The sequence below is a fragment of the Jaculus jaculus genome, chromosome 2 (assembly GCF_020740685.1).
Source record: "Jaculus jaculus isolate mJacJac1 chromosome 2, mJacJac1.mat.Y.cur, whole genome shotgun sequence".
Lineage (NCBI taxonomy): Eukaryota > Metazoa > Chordata > Mammalia > Rodentia > Dipodidae > Jaculus > Jaculus jaculus.
This window is the reverse complement of record NC_059103.1, coordinates 178,126,763-178,151,353: the sequence shown is the minus strand read 5'-3', so window position 1 is coordinate 178,151,353 and position 24,591 is coordinate 178,126,763. Positions and strand designations below refer to the sequence as shown.

The window sequence follows — 24,591 nt, the reverse complement described above, 5'->3', positions numbered from 1 at the left end:
AAAGAGAAGAGAAAGGAAGGGCAGATAGAGAATTTTAGAACTTCTGTCAGTATGGAAAGTTTGCATTGTATTTGGTTTACAACATTGGTTCTAAGGTACCAAAGTCTTTGCCTGAGTTTTCCTCCCATTTAACCTTTGTTAGGAGGAAATCCAGAAACATCAGGTTTACAGATTTGTAAGGATGTTTGCTGTGGAGAGGGAAGCCAGTAGTGACTTTTTTTTTTTTTAACAGGGCACTTAGGGGACTATGCTTGCTCCTTCAAGCCATAATGATACTACACTTAGCAGCCATCCCTTTGCTTATAAATCCCAATGAAACCAAAAGTTAAAAACAGTACCCTGAGTGGCTTAACTTTATAACAGGCAGTGACTAATACCCTGGAGACAAACTTGGTTTGTTTTGAAAACAATTGCCCCATAAACAGAGCTTCCTATTGACACACAGATTTCAGTCTGAGCACCACTGTACTTTCAGGAAGAGCTCCCTGTTTCTGTATAAAAATAAAATCAAAGCACTTTTTTAAACTGCATGGCATGCCTTCATATCAAAAAGAAAAAAGTACAGGAATTTTATTTTTTAATGAATATTTCCTGAGATCTTTCTTGGGCTGGGTGTCCCAGCAGTTGAAGGAGATGCTTCTAATGCTGACTCTAATTGTGTGTTAAAGTACATTTGGAAAGTCTAACAAAGTCTTATCTGTTTTCTTTAATGATTTGTAAGAAAGAAAGATGAAACCCATAGGATACAGGCACTGTGTCTGGTTTTAATTTTGTTTCTTCTAAAAAAGTCAATACTTCCTCTGGGGCATTATCAGACAAAAACAAATAAAGTATCAGAAACAATTATTTTATTAATTTGGAAAAAGTGCAAGTCAAACTTGAACATTTTTGCAGGTTTTGAAAAATCTAATGAATATTGTTCTCTTTTTCTGAATGCATTTCTTATGATTCTTAAGCCTAACTTTAAGTCACTATTATTTTCATTTAAATTCCAGAGTATTTTTACCCTTTATTAAACTACCAGTAGAGAAATAAAATTTATCAGCAATGGATCTAATCCATGGCATCAAAATCCTATGTCTAATTATGACTGAGATAACTAAACATACAAGTTTTCATGAAATTATGTGGCATACATAGAATCCTTGGCTTTTATTCATAAAAGAGCCAATTTTAAAACTATTGTTGATCCATAGAGACTTTCTTAACATAGAACAGAATTTTGTGAGTATTTTCCCTTTTTCTATGACTGTTACATGCTGTTTGGACCATAAACTTTTATGCATAACAAGATATGAGCCTTTTTTTTAATATTAGAATTGGCTATCTCTATTTTAGTCATGAACTTGATTTTTCCTCCTCTGGTAGTCCTTTATAAGTAATCAAAACTTGCCTCCTCATAAGAGGCTCATTATGATGATCTGGTTTTATGCCTTCTATAGTCAGATCATCTTACCTTATTCTTCCTACTTTGTACATAGAATATACATTATTCCATACCATATTTATATGGTTTTTCACCTTTGGTTCATAGTAGACTTACCCATGCAAATGTTTAAATATATAGCACTTTAAGCCCATCTCAGACTTACTGAAGCCAAACCTCCATGAGGAGATGTTGTTATTTATACTATGTATGGCCCCATCTGTGCAATCAGTTGGCTTTAATTTATCATTGAATCATTAATATCTGGTATAAGAATAATTCAACCTGTCATTACACATTCATCTATAGTATCTAAAAGCAATTTAAATAATTATTTCTACATCCCCTTGTTAATTTTTGGCAAAGATAAGAACTTAGAAAACTTTCAAGAATACAAAAACTTCCTTACTCACAAATAGCTCACAACTTCATAAAGAAAATACAATAAAGCAAAAATGGTTGTATAATGTAATATATCTTCTAAATGAATTTTGGTTAATTCTTTTCTTTCAAGAATAAGTATTCAACTAAGTGTTTTGGGTATTTTTCATTCTTAAAACACTATACATGGAAATGATATATTTAATTCATGTCCTGCAGATGAGGAAACAGAGATTTTTAAGTAGAAAGTGTCATGGCAAATCAAGGCTTTGGAACAGAGATAAGGGGCAGGGGTTACTTAACACAAGCCAAGACTTTGTTTCTATACATCAGACCCAGGGCTGTGCCTGATAAACTACCCAACGGACAGTTTACTAATGTGGGAACCTATTTCCATTTCCTTCTTTTTGTATATCTGTCATCTTTATGATGAAACAATTGGTTCTGCTTCACAGCACTTGGCTATTAGAAGATTTCCTCCCTCTGCTATCTCCCTAGCAGCCATTTTGATTCATTGGAATCAGACATTTTGCTCATTTGTAGTTTTATGGGAAGGTTCATGAAATTAAATTTTGGTTTCTAGAGAGAAATTTTAGTACTTTCTTTTCAGTTGCTTCTTCATGAAAGAGAATAAAAAAGAAAACCAGTGAATGATGCTTTTGTACACTGGAGCACGGGATCATAAAGACCTCCATGCTGAGATAAGGATGGAGGTTTTGTGAGAGTCCCTTCATGTTTGTCTACTGGAGAGGCTCATCCGGGATCCACACTCTTTTCCCTTGGGAAGCTGGAGAGTTTAATCCACACAACACTTTCAATAGCATGGAAATATGTGACCTAAGACTTAACACTTCATCATTCCCAGCTTCCTTACTCACATGTATTATAATTGCTGAATCTCTTCTCAATGACTGCACAGAAAAGGGAATTATCAAGTGCCTAGAGAGAGAGTTTTGAGCTGTCAGGGCTGAGAACAGCATGGGGATCTCCCAGTGGTCTTTCCTTTCTTCCCAGGGGCTGTTGCAAGTGGAAAGTTTTAACTGACTCTCAGCCCCCTTGTAACTTTCCATGTTGCTTATGCATTGTAGAAGGTGAATGTTGTTTTCCTCTGAGCTCTTCCAACTATGCAACACTAGCTGCCAGGAGAACGTGTAAAATTCTTAGCACACCCTAAAACTGCTATGATATTTCCTGCTACTGTGGAACCCTTGCAAAGTGGGTTTGGAGCATTTGAGGAATGCAGAAGCAAGGAGAAGTGCCGGAGTCTGAAGCACTCACTGTAAGTTAGTGGCTCCTACACTTTTACCGAAATTACATTAGATGGTCATCAGGGGAATATGTATATCTGTACCAGCAGTGTTTAATTACTCAGGAAACAAAAATTGGAGAATAACTTTAAAAGTTTCCATCTGTAAGTTAACATATTTCATTTTAGCTTTAAAAATAGACAATATATTCTTTTACCCATTTTTTTGTAAAGCAAGGTCGAAGCCTGGGATTTTGGATCTATGGTTCTGTCTTTAAACTTAGTGCATCAAATCCTGGTTTTAATTTCTTTAAAATAGAGTTTTGTTTAAAGAGGTGTCCAAAATTATTTGATTAAAAATTATCTAATATTTTATTTTTTCCAAAGCTTTTAAAAGCTGGACAACATCTTGCTTTTAAAATTTTGCACTTCTTGGACTGTCCTAGGTATAATAAATTAAATTATATAAATATATATGTATTTATTTTCTTTTTTTATTATTGACAACTTCCATAATTATAGACAATAAACCATGATAATTCCCTCCTTCCCCCTACTTTCCCCTTCACAACTCTACTCTCCATCATATCCTCTACCCCTCTCAATCAGTCTCTTTAATTATAATGTCATCATATTTTCTTCCTGTTATGCTGGTCTTGTATAGATCGTGCATGCACTGCAAGGTAATGAATATACAAGCCATTTTGTGTGTGCAAGAGTTCATTGTAAGGAGTCCCAGCCTTCCTTTGGCTCTGATGCTCTTCCTGCCACCTCTTCCACAATGGACCGTGAGACTTAGAAGGTGTGATAGAGATATATACATACAAATATATATATGTATATTTCTTAAGTGTATTTTTGTGGTGTTTATCATCAAACTCAGGGGATTATGCAAATGTTTTTACTACACCCCAGCCTTTGCACAACATATCACAAATATTAGAAATACCACAACAGAACTAGGAGAAATGGGTTTGGTACCAAACACTAATGGTCTTCAGAGTAATAGGTGCTGCACATTAGTGAATTTCAAAGAAAAATCACAGAATTCAGATTCATTTCTTAGATTGGATAAAGAAGAAACTGTTAAGAAAACTATTAAAACTAAAAAACTGACAGGTAATTTTGAAAAGTAGCAAACATGTGTATACTTTTATCATCTATGTTGAAAATAGAAGCATTTAGGTATAGATTTGTCTTTTAAAAAACACCTCAATGAGGGCTGGAGAGATGGTTTAGCGGTTAAGCGCTTGCCTGTGAAGCCTAAGGACCACGGCTCGAGGCTCGGTTCCCCAGGTCCCACGTTAGCCAGATGCACAAGGGGGCGCACGCGTCTGGAGTTTGTTTGCAGAGGCTGGAAGCCCTGGCATGCCCAATTCTCTCTTTCTCCCTCTATCTGTCTTTCTCTCTATGTCTGTCACTCTCAAATAAATAAAATAAAAAATAAAATAAAAAACACCTCAATGAGCTGGGCAGTGTATATCCTATGATAACTAGTGGAGTCTTTTAAATATTAACATTTAGAAGTCAAATTGAGGAGTTTATCCCCGTGTCAGTTTAAGTGGCTTCTACCAACTCTCAGTAGGGAAATTGAGATTTGACCATATTGTCTGCTATAAGAAATTTGGGATAATTCTACTTCTCTGAATGTCAATGCTAAAGGCTATTATTTTTCTCTCCTTCCCTTCCTCCCACCTTCCTCCCATTTTTCCTCCTTCCGTTCACTTTTAGCTTACAAAAAACCTATGGAGTCCTCAGTGCATAACAGGTTAGTGTTTGAGGACTTATAAGCACAACAGACCTTAGATTGTAAGGTAGCCCACATCCAAGTCAGTAATATAAATATGAAATTCAAGAACTAAACTAAGTGGGTGGATGTGCTTTACAAAGACTGTGGGCCCAGGTTCTATTCTCCAGTATGCCCATAAAACCCAGACACACAAAGTGGTACATGTGTGCAGAACTCATGTTTGCATTGGCAAGATGCCCTGACATGCCCAAGCATTCTCTCTTCTTGTGTCTCTCAAGTATATACATATATGCTTTAAAACTACAATTAACTTTATCACAAGTATTATCAAGAAGTACTTTCATGGTCTGGGGAGATGGATCAGTGTTTAGAGGCTCTTCTTTGCAAGCCTTCCCACCAGAGTTCAAGTCCCCAGCACCCATACAGCTGGAAACAAAATGCTACATTCACTAGAATCACCAGACACCTGTGGCAGGAAGAGCAGGATCAAGGAGAATCCCAGCTAAATTTGCACATGAAACAGTAAAACAAGAGAGCCTTTCTGTAAGAAGGAAGAGGAGTTCAAATATCCAAATGCTGTTTTTAGATCTGTACATGCATGCCATGGCATGTGCAGACCTACACATAATTTTTTTTTTTTAAAGTGCTTTCTGAGCAATTGTGAATACTCCAAATCCAGAATGCCAGCAGTTTCCCAGGTTCTGTATTGTCTGATGTTAACTTCTCTGACCACAAGTATTGACTCATTGTGGTGATGATGGGGGGGGGGGGGAGGGGTGTAGTTTTTTTGTCCTTCCCACAGAGAAACTATTTGAAAACTTAACAGCCCTAACTGGGATTGCTCTGAACAGAATCACTGAGCCATACTGAGACTCATATATAAGGTAGACATCTAGATTGACTCACTGGCTTTTACTAGTTAGCCTTATGCCTTAAAACCCAAATCCATACCAGTGAAGCAATATAAGTGATGGTGTCATCCATTTCTATGTTTGATTGTTATTATGAAAAATGAGACTCTTGGGCTGGAGAGATCATTGAGTGATTAACTTGCCTGAAAAGCCTAAGGACCAGGTTTCATTTCCCCAAAACCAATATAAGCCAGATCCTCATGGTAGCACATGCCTCTACAGTCTTCTTGCAGTGGCTACAGGCCTTAGTGCGCCATTCTCTCTTCCTTTCTAACTCTCACTCTCATAAATAAATAAATGAAAAAAGAGTGATAGTTGTTTCCTTCTATAAATTACTTTTTGAAAATGACTATCCAAGTGTTCTTACTGGCTCCTTCACTCTGCTTCTACAGTCCATCACTCCTTAAGGCTGTCTTGCATTATCTAAGTGCACTTTGCTTAAGTGCCAGGGCCCTCATTTCTGTCTTAGCAGACTGTGAAAGTTTAGCATGAGCCGGAATCCCTAATAGACAAATGCAGCACCTCAGGTCTCTTCCTTGTTCTTGCTGCTAGGTGGTTTTGAGATCAATACTTAATATCATCATGTACCTCCCACCTCTTCTGTGGAGACAGTAGAACATGTGACAAGAGCAGAGGTTTCAAGGAAGGTCTATCTGAGGAGATGTTCTTTGACATGAAGCCTGAATGATGGGTATATAAAAATCTAGGAAAGGGACAGGAGAGAAGGCTTAGAGGTTGAGGTGCTTGTCTGCAAAGCCAAAGGACCCAGGTTTAATTCCCCAGGACCCATGTAAGCCAGCTGCACAAGGTGGTGCACATGTCTGGAGTTCATTTGCAGTGGCTAAGGGCCCTAGTGTTCCCATTCTCTCTCTCTCTCTCTCTCTCTCTCTCTCTCTCTCCCTCTTTTTCCATCTCTCATAAGTTAATAAATATATTTTTAGAATCTAGGAAAGAAAAATCATGAATAAATAAATAAATAAATATAATTTATATAAAAAAAAGGTTCTTACTGGGTATAGTGGTAAATGCCTTTGATCCTAGCACTAGGGAGGAAGAGGTAGGAGGATCAATGTGTGAGTTAGGGGCTAACCTGAGACTGTAGAATGAGTCTAGACTGAGACCATACTCAGAAAAACAAAAAGGAAATGAGACTCTAGAGGAATCTAATTTTGTATAAGGCTGTGGGAGCATAATTGGACTCCTGAATAATAACAAGATAAATAAATAAATTCCATGATAATATCCCAATAGTATTCATTGGAAAATGTACAAATTATGTTCACAATAATAACTGCCATTAAAAAAATGTTCTCAGTAGCAAACTTCGAATTAAGAATTTACCTTATTTTTAACTGGTTAAACATACTAACTAGATTCAGTTATCCCAAGTGTTTCTTACACATATCTATTTGATAAACAGAAGTTTTATTACAATAAGAATTAAACATTAGTGCTTGCTTCGGTAGCACATATACTAAAATTGGAATGATACAGAGAAGATTAGCATGGCCCTGTGCAAGGATGACATGCAAACTTGTGAAATGTTCCATATTTTTATGTGTGTGTTCTTATGTTAAAACACATAACTTCTCCTGTGTATATTTTTAAAAATTAAAGAAATGCACATTTTTTAAAAAAAATAATTAAACATTAGCCTCCATGGAAAGAAACATAGCAGAGTATTGTAATAGTGATGGGTGAAAAAAAATCCCAAAAATCTTTACTTTGAACGTTTAACATTTTTTTCTTGTTTTATATAAAATATGGAAGATGAAAATTTTCATTGTGGACTAATACATATCTGTCATCTTTTCTAGGGCTTTGGAAATCCCTCTGGTGAATATTGGCTGGGGAATGAGTTTATTTTTGCTATAACCAGCCAGAGGCAATACATGCTAAGGATTGAGCTGATGGACTGGGAGGGGAACCGAGCCTACTCACAGTATGACAGATTCCACATAGGAAATGAGAAGCAGAACTACAGGTAAGCCACATTTCAGTGTTGTACTCAGCTACCTCACCTCACTACTGAGAAAGTTTAGTGGAAATCATCTCGCAAAATGGAAATTAGGCTGCTTAGCAAAAAGATACAGAAAATCTTATAATGATTTCTTAAAAGCTTCATTTTTCAATTAATATAGATTGAATGCTTTTGATGTCTCAAGTCCTACAGTCTGGTGACTTACATGACGTAGATGCTGTCTCATGGCTACAGCTATGCAGGGACAAATGTCTTCATACGTGAACAATGACAACCACAAAGGCTACAAAGAGTTTATCCCTTATACCAAAAGATTTGCTTTTAATATTTTCTTTAACCTTCTTAAGATTTTTTTTTTATTTATGTATTTGACAGTGACAAACAGAGACAGAGGAAGAGGCAGATAGATTGAAAGAGAATGAGTGTGCCAGGGCCTCCAGCCACTGCAAACAAACTCCAGATGCATACCTCAACTTGTGCATCTGACTTACATGGGTCTGGGGAATCGAACTGGGGTCCTCAGGCTTTACAGACAAGCATTTAACCACTAAGCCATCTCTCCAGCCCCCTTCTTAAGATTTTTTGTTTTCAAATTGTCGTGAAGGTGACAATAGGAAATTTTTGTTTTTGAATAGTTTGCATAAAAGAGGAGACGAAGAAGATGTTTCGAAATGACATAAAGGAAAAAATATATTTTAATCATGAAATCAATATATGCCTTAAGATATAACAATAGACTATACATTTAATTTTCAATGTTGCAATATTTTTTTCTTCAAATGACAATTGGGAATATTCAGGGTGGTATGATTTTTTTTTTTTTCATGACAAGCTTATAGACTAGAAAAAGTATAACCTATGGGTGAGTAAGGAGATAGTGTAATACATCTATTCCATATATGTTTACTGTGTTATGGCTATGTTCTAGCAACTCTATTAGGTAATGGCCATTGTAACTTACCAAGCCTGATAGACCTCATAGTGTACTATTCTCTGTTACCAGCTAGTTCATTTAGCCAGTGTTCTTGAGAATGGAAAGAATATTTTATCCACTGATACAAGTTGATATTCATCAATAATCAGCACACAGTAGGTTCTTTATTGTACAATTTTCATTATCAGTAAGTTGGAATGGCAATGGTTTGTTTGCTCTCAATATTGAGACTATTCTCCATTGATCTCAACAATATAATGATTATGTGCATTAGAAACATGGCACATTGCTTCATGTCATTTATAATGGTAATAAGCAAATCCCTGTGGCTTTCCTTCCAGTGTGGTTGTATCCACAGAGTTCAACTGTTTTCAATTTCTTTGTCCTTTCAAAACATAGCCTTTTTTTGAGAACTAAAATCTACATCTTTTGTTTTCATGGCACATCTCATGTTTTAAATAGATTACATATTTGATTGGTCGCTTGGAGACATACCAATCATTTTCTTAACAAATAGTGATGATGTCACCATAACAGAGGAAGAGAAATAGATCTATGGAGTTGAGAGGCTCATGGGGTAAGCTAGGGTATATTTAATGGCAACTCAAGGATCCAAAGAGACATTTATAAAATGCAATGAAGTGTAAGAAGAAATGTTTCCAAGGAGGTCAATATTTTGAGAGTTTTGTAACAAGAAAAACCACTGTAAAACATCAGGGTTACTCTTATGTAAATATTTTGACCTGAAACTTGAAACTATATGAAACTTGGCAAATGTCAGACAGCTTGACAATAGGACTCAAAAGTAATTAGTCTAGTCTTTTTCTAGGCTCCCGAAGAATTTGCCTTGGTTCCTTTCCAAAGTGTTCCTTAGTTCTCTCTAGGTGGCTGTGTGTGGAGGGGATGGTTAGTGTGAGTGTGAGCATGGGCACATCATTTATAGCTGGGGAAGTGTTAGGAGGACAAAGTTGAGTTAGATTTAGGGTAGCTGGCCTCTACTGTAGCCTTTTGGGTATATGGTATGCACCACTCTTACACCTGCATGAAGGTGTACTTGTCTCATCTTAGAGACCCTCTCTGACCTTAGAGTGAATTCCTCATGCCTTCAATGTCTATTATTCATTCACCCATATTTTTTACATATTTGGTACAGATCTATGGTCAAAATATATGTGTCCTTAACTGTAGCAAGACATTCACTATATGATTTTCATTTCCTTCCATGAAAAATATTTGATAATTAAGAATCATAATTAGAAATTACAAGAAGTACTTTGATTCCATACTTCTACTTTTAAGAGAAAGAAGTTCAAGGTCTAGAAATATGCACTTCTTCTTTCCAAATACAGAAAGAAGCTATTGATTATCATATAGCTAAGTGTGGTTTTTGTTTACCATAATACTATAACAAAGTGGTTGGCTCTGGCCCTTTCTCTGACCAGTATCTACCAGATCCATAGATCTACATCTACATAGATCCTCCATATATCCACCATTATTACCTTATACCTTACCATGCAATTAATAATAGATTCATGTTAGCATCAGTTGTAAAATTGGGATATATTTAAACATTATGCCTTTTCTGATGAATGATTAATGCAAACACACCAGAATAATGTGTTATTCACTCTTTAAAAAACAAAATCTGGGCTGAATAGATGGCTCAGCAGTTAAAGATGCTTATTTACCAAACCTGATGGGCTGCGTCATGCAGTAAAGCCAGATTCACAAAGTGGCACATGTGTCTGGAGTTGGTTTGCAGTGACAACAGATCCTGGCACTTTCTCTCCATCTTTCTCTCTCATAAATAAATTTAATTAAAAAAAAAACTGAAACAAAAACAAAGAATGTGGTGGTTAAGAGGTTTGAATGTCATATGTACCCACCACCATAGATTCATGTGTTTAAGCCCTTGGTCCTCAGTTGGTAAACATTTAAGAGGAATGGATGACTGGGGCAGATCTTGAGCTGTTGTTGCCCCACTGTACTTCCTGTCCACTCTATTTCTGTACTCCAGATGCATGGCCAACCATCTCGGGCATTTGCTGCCATTATTTTCCTACCATGATGGATTGTATTCCTTCAAAAACCAAGGGCCAAAAGTAACCCCATCCTTTTAGCAGATATTGTGTCACAGCAATGGGAAAAGTAACTAATAGAATTGAGTAGAACCTTAAAAATGAAGTCAACTCCATGAGCCTTTTCTCACTGCTTGCACCATCCCTGCTTCTCCATGGTCACTGTTTCTCACTCATGTGGCATCATGCAACAGTTCAACATGCCCATCACTGCCTGTGTGTGTTCTTCCTCTGCTCATGTCCCTCTGAACTGGGATCCCTCTGTGTGAAAATCATCCAAACTATTAATACCAATGTTTTCATAGTATTTAATATTTAATGAATGACTTTTGCCCATAATTAAGCTTATTTTCTAATAAGATTTTAAGGTTTAGTGAGATTTTCTTAGATTGTAGATAGAAATTAAAGTGTTTAAGGGAAGGAAAGAGGAGAAAGTGCAGAAGAACTCCTGCCCTCATCTTTATAATAAAATTTGAAGGACGTATTATTAGAGACATTTTAAAGATGTGGCAACTAAAGTTTGGGAGCACTAATTGACTCAATTTCAGTGACATTTCAAGACTATTGAGCTATTTGTTTCAATTTTTCTATATTTTTTTCTGTTTTAAATTAATTCCAAAAGTCTTGAGAGTATTTTTAACTTTAAACAGTCTATCTTAGAAATTTCATTTTGAAAATTATTTTAGCTCTCATCATTGATATGTTTAAAAAGAAAGCCTTTTCTCATGCTGTTGACATATATTTATTTAAAGTAAGTGCTGTAAATGAACAGATAAGGTTACATATGCCTCCCCCCACCTTATCCCTTAAGAAAACTTCAAATGATTTTTTTTCAGTTAGAGAATAAAATCTACAAAACCCAAGAGAACTAGAATAAGTAGAAATAAAAATGAAAGAGTGTCATGATAAACATATCATGTGAAATAACATGCAATCAGTGGAAAATTATTAAATGCCTCCCCTAGAGATGCAGCATTATCCACATCCTCATCAGCTAACACCCAGGCTATTATATAGTCTTCCTGTGTCTAGACTTGATGCTATCAAATATTTCTTCCACACTATAGCTCAGATGATTTTTCCAACCAACAATCAGACTTGATCTTTCTCCTCTTTCATAGATTTGAACAATGTTCAAATATTTGTAAGCTAAAGTTTACCCCTATGATTCTTCATGTCTTGGCCATGACCAACTTCATCTAACTGTTGCTTCCAACCTTATTCAAGTAAATTCTCTCCTCATGGTGATTATCCTCCATAACTGTTTGCAATTTCCCAAAAGTCTTCATGCCTTTCCCTGTGCCCTAGCCTTATGCTAAACCCTTATTCCAGGAAACCTTCTTTGGTAGATGCTGTTATGTGCCAAGACTTAATTCTCTTAAGAATTCAATTACTCCTCCTCCCATCTCCCAAAACATTATGGCCATTCAGTTTGCAGCTGAACACTCCTCTGAGGTATTGATTGCGGCTGAGGAGTCATGTCCGCCAACGTTATTCCTCTTTTTTTACAGACAGACTGCATCCAGTGACTGGTCAGTCCAGAACTATAAAGAATATCTTGTCCCAGTTTAAGAAAATTCTGAGGGCAAATCTTAGGTGTGGATTGATTATTTGAGATCTTCTCTCTAAGTGCTAAGTGGAGCACTGCCTCTTTCCCTACCCAGTTCTGCTTCCTTCAGTGTGCCACAGCAGCTAAGAGCAGAACTCTCCAATGCACCCTACACTGATTTCCTCAGAAACACATCACCTTCGTTCTCAGACCAACTTGAATTCTGCATTTCCTTTGGTTCATAATACTGCGGGTAGCTATCTAGTATTCACACTGTCTTATGTCATTATCAAGGATTGAATGAACTCTGTCCACTGTCTTTCATACTTGCTCTCATTCTTACTTTCATTATCTCAATATAGGAGCAATTTCAAGATAAAACAGCTGACCTACTTTCTAAGAGATGATAACTAATATTGGGTGCTTACATCCTATACAAGAGATGTCATTTTGTCATATTTCATACCAAAGCTGAGCCATAATACACTGATTAAGGTCACAAGCATTAAAAGCTAGAGATTACAATTTGAATTTTGGCCTCATAACTAATTATAATGCACATATCAATTCTCTAATAAAGTGAAATTAATTAGCCAAATTTGGAAATTAAGTCAAATAAAAGCATCTATTCTATTTACAATATGTGTTACTGGTAACCCTATTTTGGTCTTTAATAACCTGCATACCTGTCACATGTTACCTTGGCTTTTTTGTTCTCAATGTTTTTGTTCTGTTTGATTAATTGATTCTTTTGTTTTATGAGAAAGGGTCTCTCTTTAGCCCAGACTGCCCTGGAACTCTCCAGCCTCAGCTTTCTAAGTGCTTGGGATTGTAGGCATGAGCCACCACACCCAGCTCTGTTTCTCAATTTTCTATACTTCTGAATTAAGATATTTGTAATGCTCATCGCAGCTCAGTTTTTTTTTTTCAAGAATTTTACTGCATGTATGTATGTAGTTTTTCTTTTCTGCCTTGTTAGTTTTGAATTATTGGATCAATGAAAAACAATTAAAATATAGTTATTTGCATGTGTGTTTGTGTGTATGTGTGCACACCACACTGGGGTCTCTTGCCACCACAAGCAAATATCAGATACTATGCAGTCTTGGACAAATCACTTACTTTTGCATCTGGCTTGACAAGGGACTTAGGGAATTGAACCTGGGCCTGCAAACTTTACAACTAAGTGTTTTTACTTCTGAGCTATCTCCTCAGACCAACAACTGAATTTTAATGTCTCTAATAAATATTTGTGTTTTCTATCAATTTAGGGATTAAAGTAACTTTTTACATTTCATGAAAACTTAGAGTTAACAAAACAAATATACAATCATCACCAAAATGACTTTAAAATCATAGATGAATAGTAACATTGAAACGATGTTCCGTTCACTGTGGGATGCTATGGAATAAGAATCAGAGTTGTGCAAGCTGTCCAGAAATTTGGCTTCATCATCTATAAGATGAACATAAATGTATCTGTCACATTTATTCAAGGAAACAGAGCCATGATGAGTGCTATGAAATTAGTTTGACACAAATGCTTTAAATATGGCATGATGAACAGGCCAGAGTTTGCAGGAAAATGTGAAAAACTAAGCACATTCAGTCATCAAATTGGGATCATAAGAGGGGAGATGTATGTAGGGCTCTTGCCTTTGAGTTATGTTACCTATGGTGGTGTAGTCAGGCTGCTTGTGGTGGGTCAAGAGCTGTTGCCAGCTTGAGGGAGCCAAGCTAGAACTAAATGACTCAAGGGACAGTATGGAGGCTGCCAGGTGCCTCTGCCTCTGGGCATTACCATGGCAGATGTTGTTCTAAGGGCTGGAACACTGCTTTATTTCCACCTCCCAAATCTCAAAGGAAGCTCAATTTTGGACCAACTGTGACTTACAAAACAGGGAACTCTGGGAAAAAGGTATCCAGAATAACAAAGATGACAGTAGCCTAATCTACATGAGTCTTGGACAAATCACTTACTATTTTTATACCTCAGTTTTCTGTATGTTGGAAAATTATCTTATCAGAAAGAGTATAGAAACCAACCATGCCTTGTGTTTGATAAGCTAAATACTACACAAATATGAAAGTTAGTTTTAGTTTTTTTTTTAAACTGAATTTTATCACACCCAGTAAATATATTATTGGTTCATTAAAAATTCTAACATAGGGCTGAAGAGATGGTTCAGTGGTTAAGCGCTTGTCTGTGAAGCCTATGGACCCCGATTCGAGGCATTGTTCCCCAGGACCCATGTTAGCCAGATGCACAAGGGGACACATGCGTCTGGAATTCGTTTGCAGTGCCAGGAGGCCCTGGCACGCCTATCCTCTCTCTATATATATCTGCCTCTTTCTCTCTGTGTCTGTTGCTCCCAAATAAATAAACAAATAAATGAACAAAATAATTTTAAAAAAATCTATTTTATATTTTGTATTGAAACCCATCCCCATGGCTTCTAGAATCTCTTTTAAAAAAGCATTTTATTTATTTATTTATTTATTAGACAGAGAGTCAGAGGCAAATAGAGAGAAAGAGAATGGGTGTGTCAGGACCTCCAATCACTGCAATCAAACTCTGGGCACATACACCACCTTCTGCATCTGGCTTAAGTAGGTCCTGGGGAATTAAACCTTGGTCATTTAGATTTGAAGGCAAGCACCTTAATTGCTAAGCCTTCTGCCCAGCCCAAGAATCTCTTGTAGCTTGGTATTTGCATATTTGTTTATGCAGATTCACAATCCAAGCCAAATTCACTTTATATCATGATTCTCACTATATTTTATCTCAAACACACTACCATGCACAAAAAATTAACAAAGAATTAATATTGACTAGCCAATAAACATTCAAATGATTAATTATTCTAGTGTTAATTAAAAACTGTTCTTACAGGTGACCTCAGTTTATATCTATGGTTTTCTTTCTGGATTTATTTGGTTATTTCACACTGACTGCATATAAATTACATTTTCTGACAAGAATACTTTATAAATGATAGTGTACATTTTCCATTCTCTTACATAGTCAAAAATGGTAAATTTTCCCTATGGTTGGTTGGGTTGAATTTAATTTATTTGATAAGGTTTTGGTTTTGATTTTCAAATGGAATATGAACTCCCTCAAAGGAAACTTTTATAAAGCATAAATTATAAAACTTACATGATAATAGATTTTGCAGCTTTTGGCTTTGGGCCTCCCTTCTTATGTCTCAAACATTATCAGCATATACCATTTAAAACTATCATAAACCTATTAAACTATTATATGCCTATTAAAACTATTGTAACTAAAATGTATAATTTACCATTTGAAAATGAATTTAATTCTAGTATTTTCCAGCAAGAACAACTACTTTAAAGTCTTTCCAACTTTTATATAAAGTAAACATAATTTCAATGAGAATATTTTCTTATTCAATTATTGGATAGTGGCCTATTTTCAGATCTTGGGGACAGTTAAATTTTCTCTAATCTTAATTCCTTAATCTCTTTATGGCATTAATGTAATTAGTAAATTCTAGAGTATCACAGATAGTAGAATGAGTCTCTGTACTAATCAGGACAAATTTTCAATTAGTTAAACCTGAATGATAATGTATAAAGATTTATGTTTATCTTCTAATTAAAATGTGGTTATAATATTCATAATTCACATGTGTGGATATTCATATTTTATTGTCTTATTATTCAGGGAGCTTGAGTGTTACTGTAAGATAGAATTGACTAATTGACAGGTGTCATGAGTTTTGATTTGGAAAAGTTTCTGCATAAATAGATGAATAAAATATTGGGTCAAAAATTTGAAAAAGTACTTGAAGAAGTAATTTAAGTATGAAATATATTTTTGCACGTGTTTTATTTTTAGTCAAAATCTTCATTTGGAAGTAGTCTGATGTAATGCGTTAAATACTACACTGGGAATCCAAAGACATGAACTCTAAACTTGGATCTTCAGTTACTTTTCTGAATGACCTTGGACAAGTTGCTGTACTTTTCCAAGTCTCAAAGCCTCAGGAGTAAAATGGGGAGGTAAATCTGTAGTTATTTCCAGTTCCTCAAAATAAATTCATGTGAACTGAAAAGAATTCTCTTGAGTCTTCCATACAAATTTGAGCCCTGAATTTTTGGAGTTATTGGACAAGTTATTTCACATTTTAGGGAAATGTTTTTCATTTCTCTTATCCTCTGGTCCAGGGTTATAGGGTCTTGGCTGGAACCAGTAGCAGATGTGTTGAAATACTAAGAGGAAAGGTTTTTTTGTTGTTGTTTTTTTTTTTTTTTTTCAGTCAAGAATAAACGTGGTATAAAAATATGTATGGGAGATCTTCTGGAACTTGGTACTCATAAATTACTAGCTTATTTCAACTGCAAGATTTTAGGTAGTTTTCTTTGAACTTACATTCTCTGTCACTCTGCCTCTTCCTTCCTCATTCCTTTCTGTTGTTGTTTTGAAGTGTTTTTCAAGGTAGGGTCTAAGTCTAGCCCAGGCTGACCTGGAGTGCACTATATAGTCTCATACTGGCCTTGAACTCACAGCAATCCTACTACCTCTGCCTCCCAAACGCTGGGATTAAAGATGAGCACCAGAATGCTCAGCCTTATTTTTGAAAGAGGTTTTCATTCTACATCTTAGGCTGGCATGAACATGTGAGCCTCCTTATTTCAACCTCCTGAGTGTTGTGATTACAGATCTGTGCCGCCACACCTGCCTACAAAGAGTTTCTCCTACTTATAAAACCTATGTGGCCTGACTTTTTTTTATTGTGGTCATTTTCTAAAACATAGAAAAAATTAATTAACAGAAATGTATATTTCATACTTCTTGCCTGAGGTGAAATATTTATGAGGAAAAACTCTAAGTCTTTGAGACATGGAATAGACATGATTTTACAAAATTACTTTATACCTTCTTCAGGTCTTCTATATACTGGGAAAATCTCTTGGCTTCAATATTAATAACTATCTAAACCCATGAAAACAAATATCTTAGTGCTGGCAGGACAAAGGAATTCCAGAAGATTCCTTTTCTAGAATCAGTAACAGTAATGCTGGTGCTGAGATTAACTGCAGAACTAGAAACCACAGGGAGGTGCAGATTGCTAAAACAAGTAAACACAGCCTCAAAAAACAGCCTAAGATAATGCTGGTCCTGAGACTCTCTGCTCTGGGTCTCCTGAGTTCTGTCAGCTACCAGAGCTGTGCTTCAGAGGATTCCCACTGGTGCAAGCAGTGGGGGGTGGGACTGAATTGTAGCTAGTCAAACAAGCAACTTCAATGCCATCGACACCAATGAAGACAAGTATGGAAGGATTAAGGAGCCATGGACAATTCCAAGCTATTTTTAACTTTCCCGTTTGTGTGTCAATGTATCCCACTTAGCTGTGGAATAATGCATAATTTGTAGTAGAGCAGGGAATAGCATGTGTGCGTGCTCCAAAGTCAGGCATTGCCTAAGCATAGAGTGGAAAGGGACAGTGGGAAACTGGTGTCAAGAGCAGAGGTGGCCAGACAGCCAGCCACATGTGGATGACTCTCTCAACTAGTGGTGACTGCTGGGCCAGCAGCTCTGCAATGACCTTTCTCCCACTGACTCTTCTCCTGACATTCTGATCGCTCTGCTCATTAAGTAAGAATGACCCCAATATGTAAGACACTGTGCATGAAATATCACCCTGCAGAACACATTGTCGTCTTTCTTGAGCTTCACCTTTTCTTTCTGAATTCATTTTTTTATCATTTAAATTTCAACATTTAAAATTCAGATCTGTAGAGCTGTTCTTTGCAAATTGGGCAAAGAGGCTTTCCCACGTGTCACCAGAGTGTTCTGTGGATATCTTTGTCACCATTCTTATCAATTTAGGTTGTAATTGGCTATTTCCTGTTATTAGACTGTCACCTTTGAAAAGGCACAGACCTCTCCACAATGCTTGGCATGGTTTTCAACAACAACAAAACAATTATTTATAAATGTATGAAAGACATATCACTAAAATTTTTTGTGTGTTCACCTAGCATGCCATACTGTTATATTGCAACAATTAAACTACGTGCTCAAAATCCAAATGCCTACAAATCAAAATTTTTGCTCTTTGAGGCTTAAGGTACAGAATGAAAGCATGTAACTATGTCCCTGTAAGATTTTAATAAAATACTACATCATTTTTTTTATATTGATTCTTGGATGAGATGCACTGCCCAGATCTAGTCAATTTCAGGCTTTCTTGTTTCTTTTATCTTTACCTGCAAGTGACAGGTAAGAATTCCCATATTATATAATGCTGAGGAAATAAAAATTTAGCGGAATATGCCTTATTCTTTTATCTCTAAGTAGATATCATTCTGCTTTTATCTATATAATTTCAGTTAACGTTCTGTCTTAAAAAATGTTCTAGTTCTTTTAAAATCAGAGTTTCTATTCATTTAGTTATCCAGCTATCCTATCACCATTTATCATGCTTTAGTATTTTTCTGGCATAATATTAGTGGTTTCCAAATATGAGCATACATAGAATTGACTAGAACACTTACTTAAAATATGCCTTTTTCCCTCCCCAGTGCTGCAGATGGAATCCAGGCTTTAGTTCACCCTCAACAAGCATTCTTCTACTGAGCTACAGCCTCAGGCTCTAGACTCTTATACTTGGTTAGGACCTAGGTGTTTCTAAGTTAGCAAAAGTGGCCCTATTCAGAAATAGCTTTTTGGAGACACCTCACTTGCTATGCCTGACGACCTATTAGTTGATGTTTCAAAGAGGAGTCATTTAAGCCATTATTTCTAGTTTGAAAAGCTTGAGAAGTTTTCTATGGTTAATTAACAAATTTGGCCAAAGTAATGTGAGGGGAGAGACACTGAAAATGTATCATCCAAATTTAAATAGATGAAAAATTTTAATTTACAATGACTTAAATAAATGAAAAATTATATATAACCTGTCCATTTATAATGAAAGTTAATATCTGAAGTCATTGCAATGGAATCAGAAAATAAATGAATCTGGAATTTTTGATGATTATTTTTGTCTGGACCTAAGCTTTCTATAACTCTCAGTGTATTAATCACAGTTTAGAACCATTAATATCCTCAATATTCGATTCACAATAACACAGAATCTACACAGATTCAAAGGTAAATGGCATACCTACCTCAAGGACAGAGGCTTACAAAACAAAACAAAAGAATGCTGTTCTCTTTCTTAACATAATGGTTGGGTTAATATGCACAAATTCTGTTACTTCCACAAGGACTCAATTTCCTACAAAATCAACTGACACCAGTAAAGGAAGAGATGATGTGAATAAAATTTTCAGAAAGCAGATGTGAGAACTGATGAATAGGTTGGAAGTGGTGCTGCTTGTAGGGTATGGTATCTAGAGTTTTTATGAAAACCCACAAGCATGTTCTGAAATCAGGCAGTAAAGCCCTTTATTAAACAACAAGAGCAACAGAGTTTTCAAAAGATTGGAACTTTGATTTATTAAGGGCTAAACATTTGAATTATAGGATTGTTATTCAGGCCATCTGGTTTCAAAATAATGTTATCCTTAAAGTAGGTAGTCCGTAAGAAAGGCTGTTCTTTAGTTTCTAGTTCTTTGAACTCAAGATTCTGCTTACTCTATATAAAACGAGAATGTTAAATAATTTCTGCCTTACAGACTTGGGAAAATTGATCCTTTTCATCTTTGGCTTCTCCATCTTGCTGTCTGCATGTGTGTCTTAATTAGCTATGTCTCCATCTCATGATTTTCATCACTCTCACTCCAGATATATGTCCATCAAGGTCATATTTGTTTATATTTCTTTAACTTAGACTTAGTCCCTCACATGATTCATTTTAAGTAAGCTACTGTTTATGTTATGAGGATTCATTAGGAAAGTTTGTGTTCATTTTTGGTAAGTTACATTGTAGTACTTTACGTGCAGAGATTCCTAGAGGCTACATCATTTAATCCAACAATGCTACTCCAAGGATATTGCTAGTATTAAGTGCATTTTAAGATGAGGCAGCTGAGATTCAGAAAGGAGAGAAGCTATTTTGTGAACACAGACAGTGACTGTAAAGCTGCAAACTCCTTTATGCTTTCTGTTTTCCAAGTTTTAAGTTTTCAGTTATACTGTTATTCTGGATTTCAGACAGTCTTACTCTTTGGTTATTTATGTGTCTATTTACTTATTTGATTTTGTGTTGAGGGATAAGAATGAAAACAAAAAAGAAATTCAGGTCATAACTTTATTGACAGTTCTTTCATTTATACTTATTTTGTACTGAACCATGTATACCTTGACCATTCTTAAAAATTTTAAATGTCTATACATCATATCCACTTGCTTAATTCTTAATTAGCCAAGCTGTCAGCTATCAATTATTTTAATCATCCTGCCTACAGCCTCTTTTCTTTTGAAGTTTTGTTCCTACTTACAGATTTATAACTGTGAATGCCAGCCGTTTTGATATAAATATTTCTCTTGTACATAAATAATTCACTCAATTTTTCATAGTACATTGACTTTTCTTCATGTATTTTATTTTATTACCATTGTCTCACATTAGAATTGATAGGCTCTTGGAAAGAAGTAAGAAAAAAATACACTCTGGTTCCTTATGGTCAGTTTGTAACAGACTACATCTCCAGCTTGAGAAGGAGCATTGCAGATAATGATGTAAACCTTCTCCAGAAGAGATGGCCTCCCTAATATTTAACATTAGAAAACAAGTCTTCAGTTCTCTAATAAAAATATAAAGCAATTTAAATATAATCAAAATTAAATGCCTGTTTTTCATAGGAAGTTATTCCTTAAAATGGGCACTTGAATTGATTTAGATCTCTTTGTAAAATTTGTGGGTTTCATTTCTCATTTGTTGTTCAGTATTACTTTAGTGGGGTGTTACATGAGTGATTTCTTTAAGCCTGTCTCTGTTGGAAGCCACAGAATAATTCTATACTTATCAAAACTCTGCCCAAACATGATGCAATCAGGTCATTAGGTCATTAATATTGAATAAATTTCAAATCAGGAAAATAATGTTCTTGGTTCTTGAACTCTAAAGATAATTGCATTGTTAGAGTTAAGATGCTATAGAACATAATCCCCCTCTTGAGATGAATAAAATTTGGATTCTAAGCAGTTTGAGCTCTTAGTTCACAATGACTTAATAAAGATTTATTAAATGTTTATAATATATGGGATACAGAGTTTGAAAGGATGACTAAAACGTGGACAAGACTTGCTGAGTGTTTTCAGTCTGGCAAGGAAGATAAGGCACATATATAAGTAATAATACTATTCTAGGTAAAGGAAAATATTCCACAAAAGAATCAATTTATCAGTGCATTGATAGTTTATGGAAAAAGAAGAGTGAAATTTTCCTGTATAACATTTAGGCTGGACTTGAAGATGGTTGATTGTAGATTTTGAAGATTGAGAGACATTACTCCAGTATTTGTTTGTTTGTTTGTTTTTGTTTTTATTTATTTATTTGAGAACAACAGACAAAGAGGCAGAAAGAGAGAGAGAGAGAGAGAGAATGGGCACGCCAGGGCCTCCACCTGCTGCAAACAAACTCCAGATGTGTGCACCCCCTTGTGCATCTGGCTTACGTGGGTCCTAGAAAATCAAGCCTCAAACCAGGGTCCTTAGGCTTCACAGGCAAGCACTTAACCACTGAGTCATCTCTCCAGCCCTTAATCCAATATTTTTTAATGTATAAACATAAAATATGCTTAAATAATTATAGGTAAGTGAAAAAAATGTCTCATTGAAAAGGTCATTGTGAAAAGAATTGGAAAATATTGGCTGGGAGCTATCTCAGTAGGTAAAGCTCTTGCTTTGCAAGCTCGCTAACTGGATTAGCTAAATCACTGAACTCTGTGTTCAAATGAGAACCCTAGCTCCATAAATAAGTTAGAGCCTCAACCACAACTGATACCAACCTTTGGCTTTCACATGCACACTGTATACACATGTTCCCCTCCACAGAAAAATGCACAGGATGCAACATATATAGTGCATGCATAAAAAAATAGAAAATATCATAGTTAGACATAGTTACATCAGCAAAGTTGGCTAAAATGAATGTAAATTCTTCCCTTATCTTAATGCTGCTAAATGTCTGTTTTACAGTAGTACATTTAATTATTTGAGCACTATGTACATTCAAAGGGATAGTTTTGTTAAAGTGTAAAGAATTGCAGCCTCAAATACTAATGGAACAAAAAGAAATGAGAATCTATTAAGATTGTTAATACCGCTACTAAATGTATTGTCTGCTTTTTACTCAGTGCAACAAACACATTCCAATGACTGATGGAATCTCTTTGCTTTCTTATCTTTTCTTGCTGCTAGATAACCTTAAAACAGTTGTGTAATGAATTTCACATCTTTCTTGAAAAGTGTACACCAAGCATCGTCCAAAGCTAATCTTTCCCCACCAAATGTTACGAATCATTTAGAATCTGCTAAATTTCTGCCTTGCCTTTTCCTAAAACACTAACCATTTGCCCAACTTCCTATGGCATCTTCATAATATGTTAAACTAATGCTTTTTCTTTCTAGAAGTCAGATAAATGTGGCTTTCTCTCTATTTAAATTAATACGAGAAATGTTCCTTATTTTCAGCAAAAGATGTTGTCTGTATCATTTAAGCTTGGTGATAAAACACATTCTCTGACAGTCTTCTTTTTTGATGTTATACTGTCCTTTCTTTGGAATGGTGTTGTCAAGGTGTTTAAGCCAGAGGCAGTACTAGGATAGGGTGATGCAGTGTGGTTAAGCTGGATACAGTATTGGGATGGGACTATGAGGAGTGGTTAAACCAGAGGCAGTAATGGAATGGGCTATGCAAAGTGGTTAAGCCAGAAGCAGAACTGAGATGGATTATGCAGAGTGGTTAAACCAGAGACAGTACTGGGATGGGGCTATACTGGGTGATTAAACCAGACAGTACTGGGATGGGGCTATGCAGGGTGGTAAAAGGAGACAATAAATACCAGGATGGATTGATGCATGTGGTTATGCCATGGACACTGTGCTGAGCCATGTCCAAGAGTCTTATCAAGAAGCTGTGATTGAGTCATTGCTATGAGGCTCTGAAAGAGAACCAGGGGGTCATTTTGCATTTTCTTTATGTAATTATGGAAGATAAACTACTTCCATATGTTTTCAGGGAGAAAGTATGGAGCCAAAACAAAACAAAACAAAAGTTTAACTTATAAGTACCTATGAGACCTTGAAGTTCAGATATGCAAATCTGCATAGTATTTAAGAGAGTCAAGGTTCAACTTCAACTTGTCATATTTATAATTCATACTGTTTGGTAATTTAAAGACATTCTTGATCCCCTGAATACAGTGGAGACATCAACATGAAGACAGTGGAAGCTTCTTCAGTAGGAAAAGCAGGTGAGAAACTATAATCATGAGACTAGGCTGCCTATTTTAAAAAAGGTACAGAACCAATTATGATGAAAAGGAGCATATGGAAACCCACTCTCCCATAAGAGAATAAACTATTATTCTATATTCATGAGAAGTATGATGACTTCATTTTCTATTTATTGGAATCTTTGAACATGCAGAAAAAGAGTAGCTACATGTCTCATCAAGCATGAACAGAGAACCAAAACAACTTTTAAAATATTTTTACTTATTTATTTATTTAACAGAGAAAGTGAGTGAGAGAGAGAGAGAGAGAGAGAGAGAGAGAGAGAGAGAGAGAGAGAGAGAATAGGCACACCAAGATTTCCAGCCACTGCAGATGAACTCCCAACTTGTGCACCCCCCTTGTGCATCTGGCTAACGTGGGTCTTAGGGAATAGAACCTGGGTCCTTTGGCTTTGCAGGCAAACACCTTAACCACTAAGCCATCCCTCCAGCCCCATAATTAATTTGAATGTGCAGCCATCAGACCCATTTTCCAATAAGACACTCATTGAAAAAAAAAATCAATGTGAAGTCATGCTTCATCGTGATTGGCATCAATGTACTCTCAAATATATATTTTTTCTCAATGATAAATACTTTGAAGAAGATAAAAACAGTCACTCAATGCTAGCTGCCTTTTTGATCACATGTGATTGCTTCCTTTGAAGGGTATTTTTTGTTTGTTTTGTTGTTGGATTCCCCCACCCCAGCTTCCTTATTTCTGTCTCTAAGCCAAATGTTTTTCTCCAGAAGAACATTTTATTTTTATCTCCTAACACATCATCCTTTGTGCCAGCTGCTTCTGCAGTGTCTGGACACAAAAGTAAAAGGCAGGATTCCCATGGTGCTATTTTGGAAGAAGAGTTCCTCCTCATGATTGACACTGTAAGTTTCACTATAGTCTAATGCAAAGC

The 24,591-nt window shown here is 35.8% G+C and overlaps 1 protein-coding gene and 1 non-coding gene across 3 annotated transcripts in view; both read left to right on the top strand.

The window, feature by feature from the left end:
- The window catches only part of Angpt1 (angiopoietin 1), a 255,848-nt gene that overhangs the window by 208,143 nt on the left and 23,114 nt on the right, over positions 1–24,591 (top strand). For both annotated transcript variants that reach the window (XM_045144118.1, XM_045144119.1), the window contains exon 7: positions 7,532–7,698. In XM_045144118.1, coding sequence (XP_045000053.1) covers positions 7,532–7,698 — 167 coding nt within the window. The remainder of the gene's footprint in view (positions 1–7,531; positions 7,699–24,591) is intronic.
- LOC123458968 lies at positions 7,165–7,270 on the top strand. The gene has a single exon (XR_006635901.1). It is a non-coding gene; the product is annotated as a U6 spliceosomal RNA (small nuclear RNA).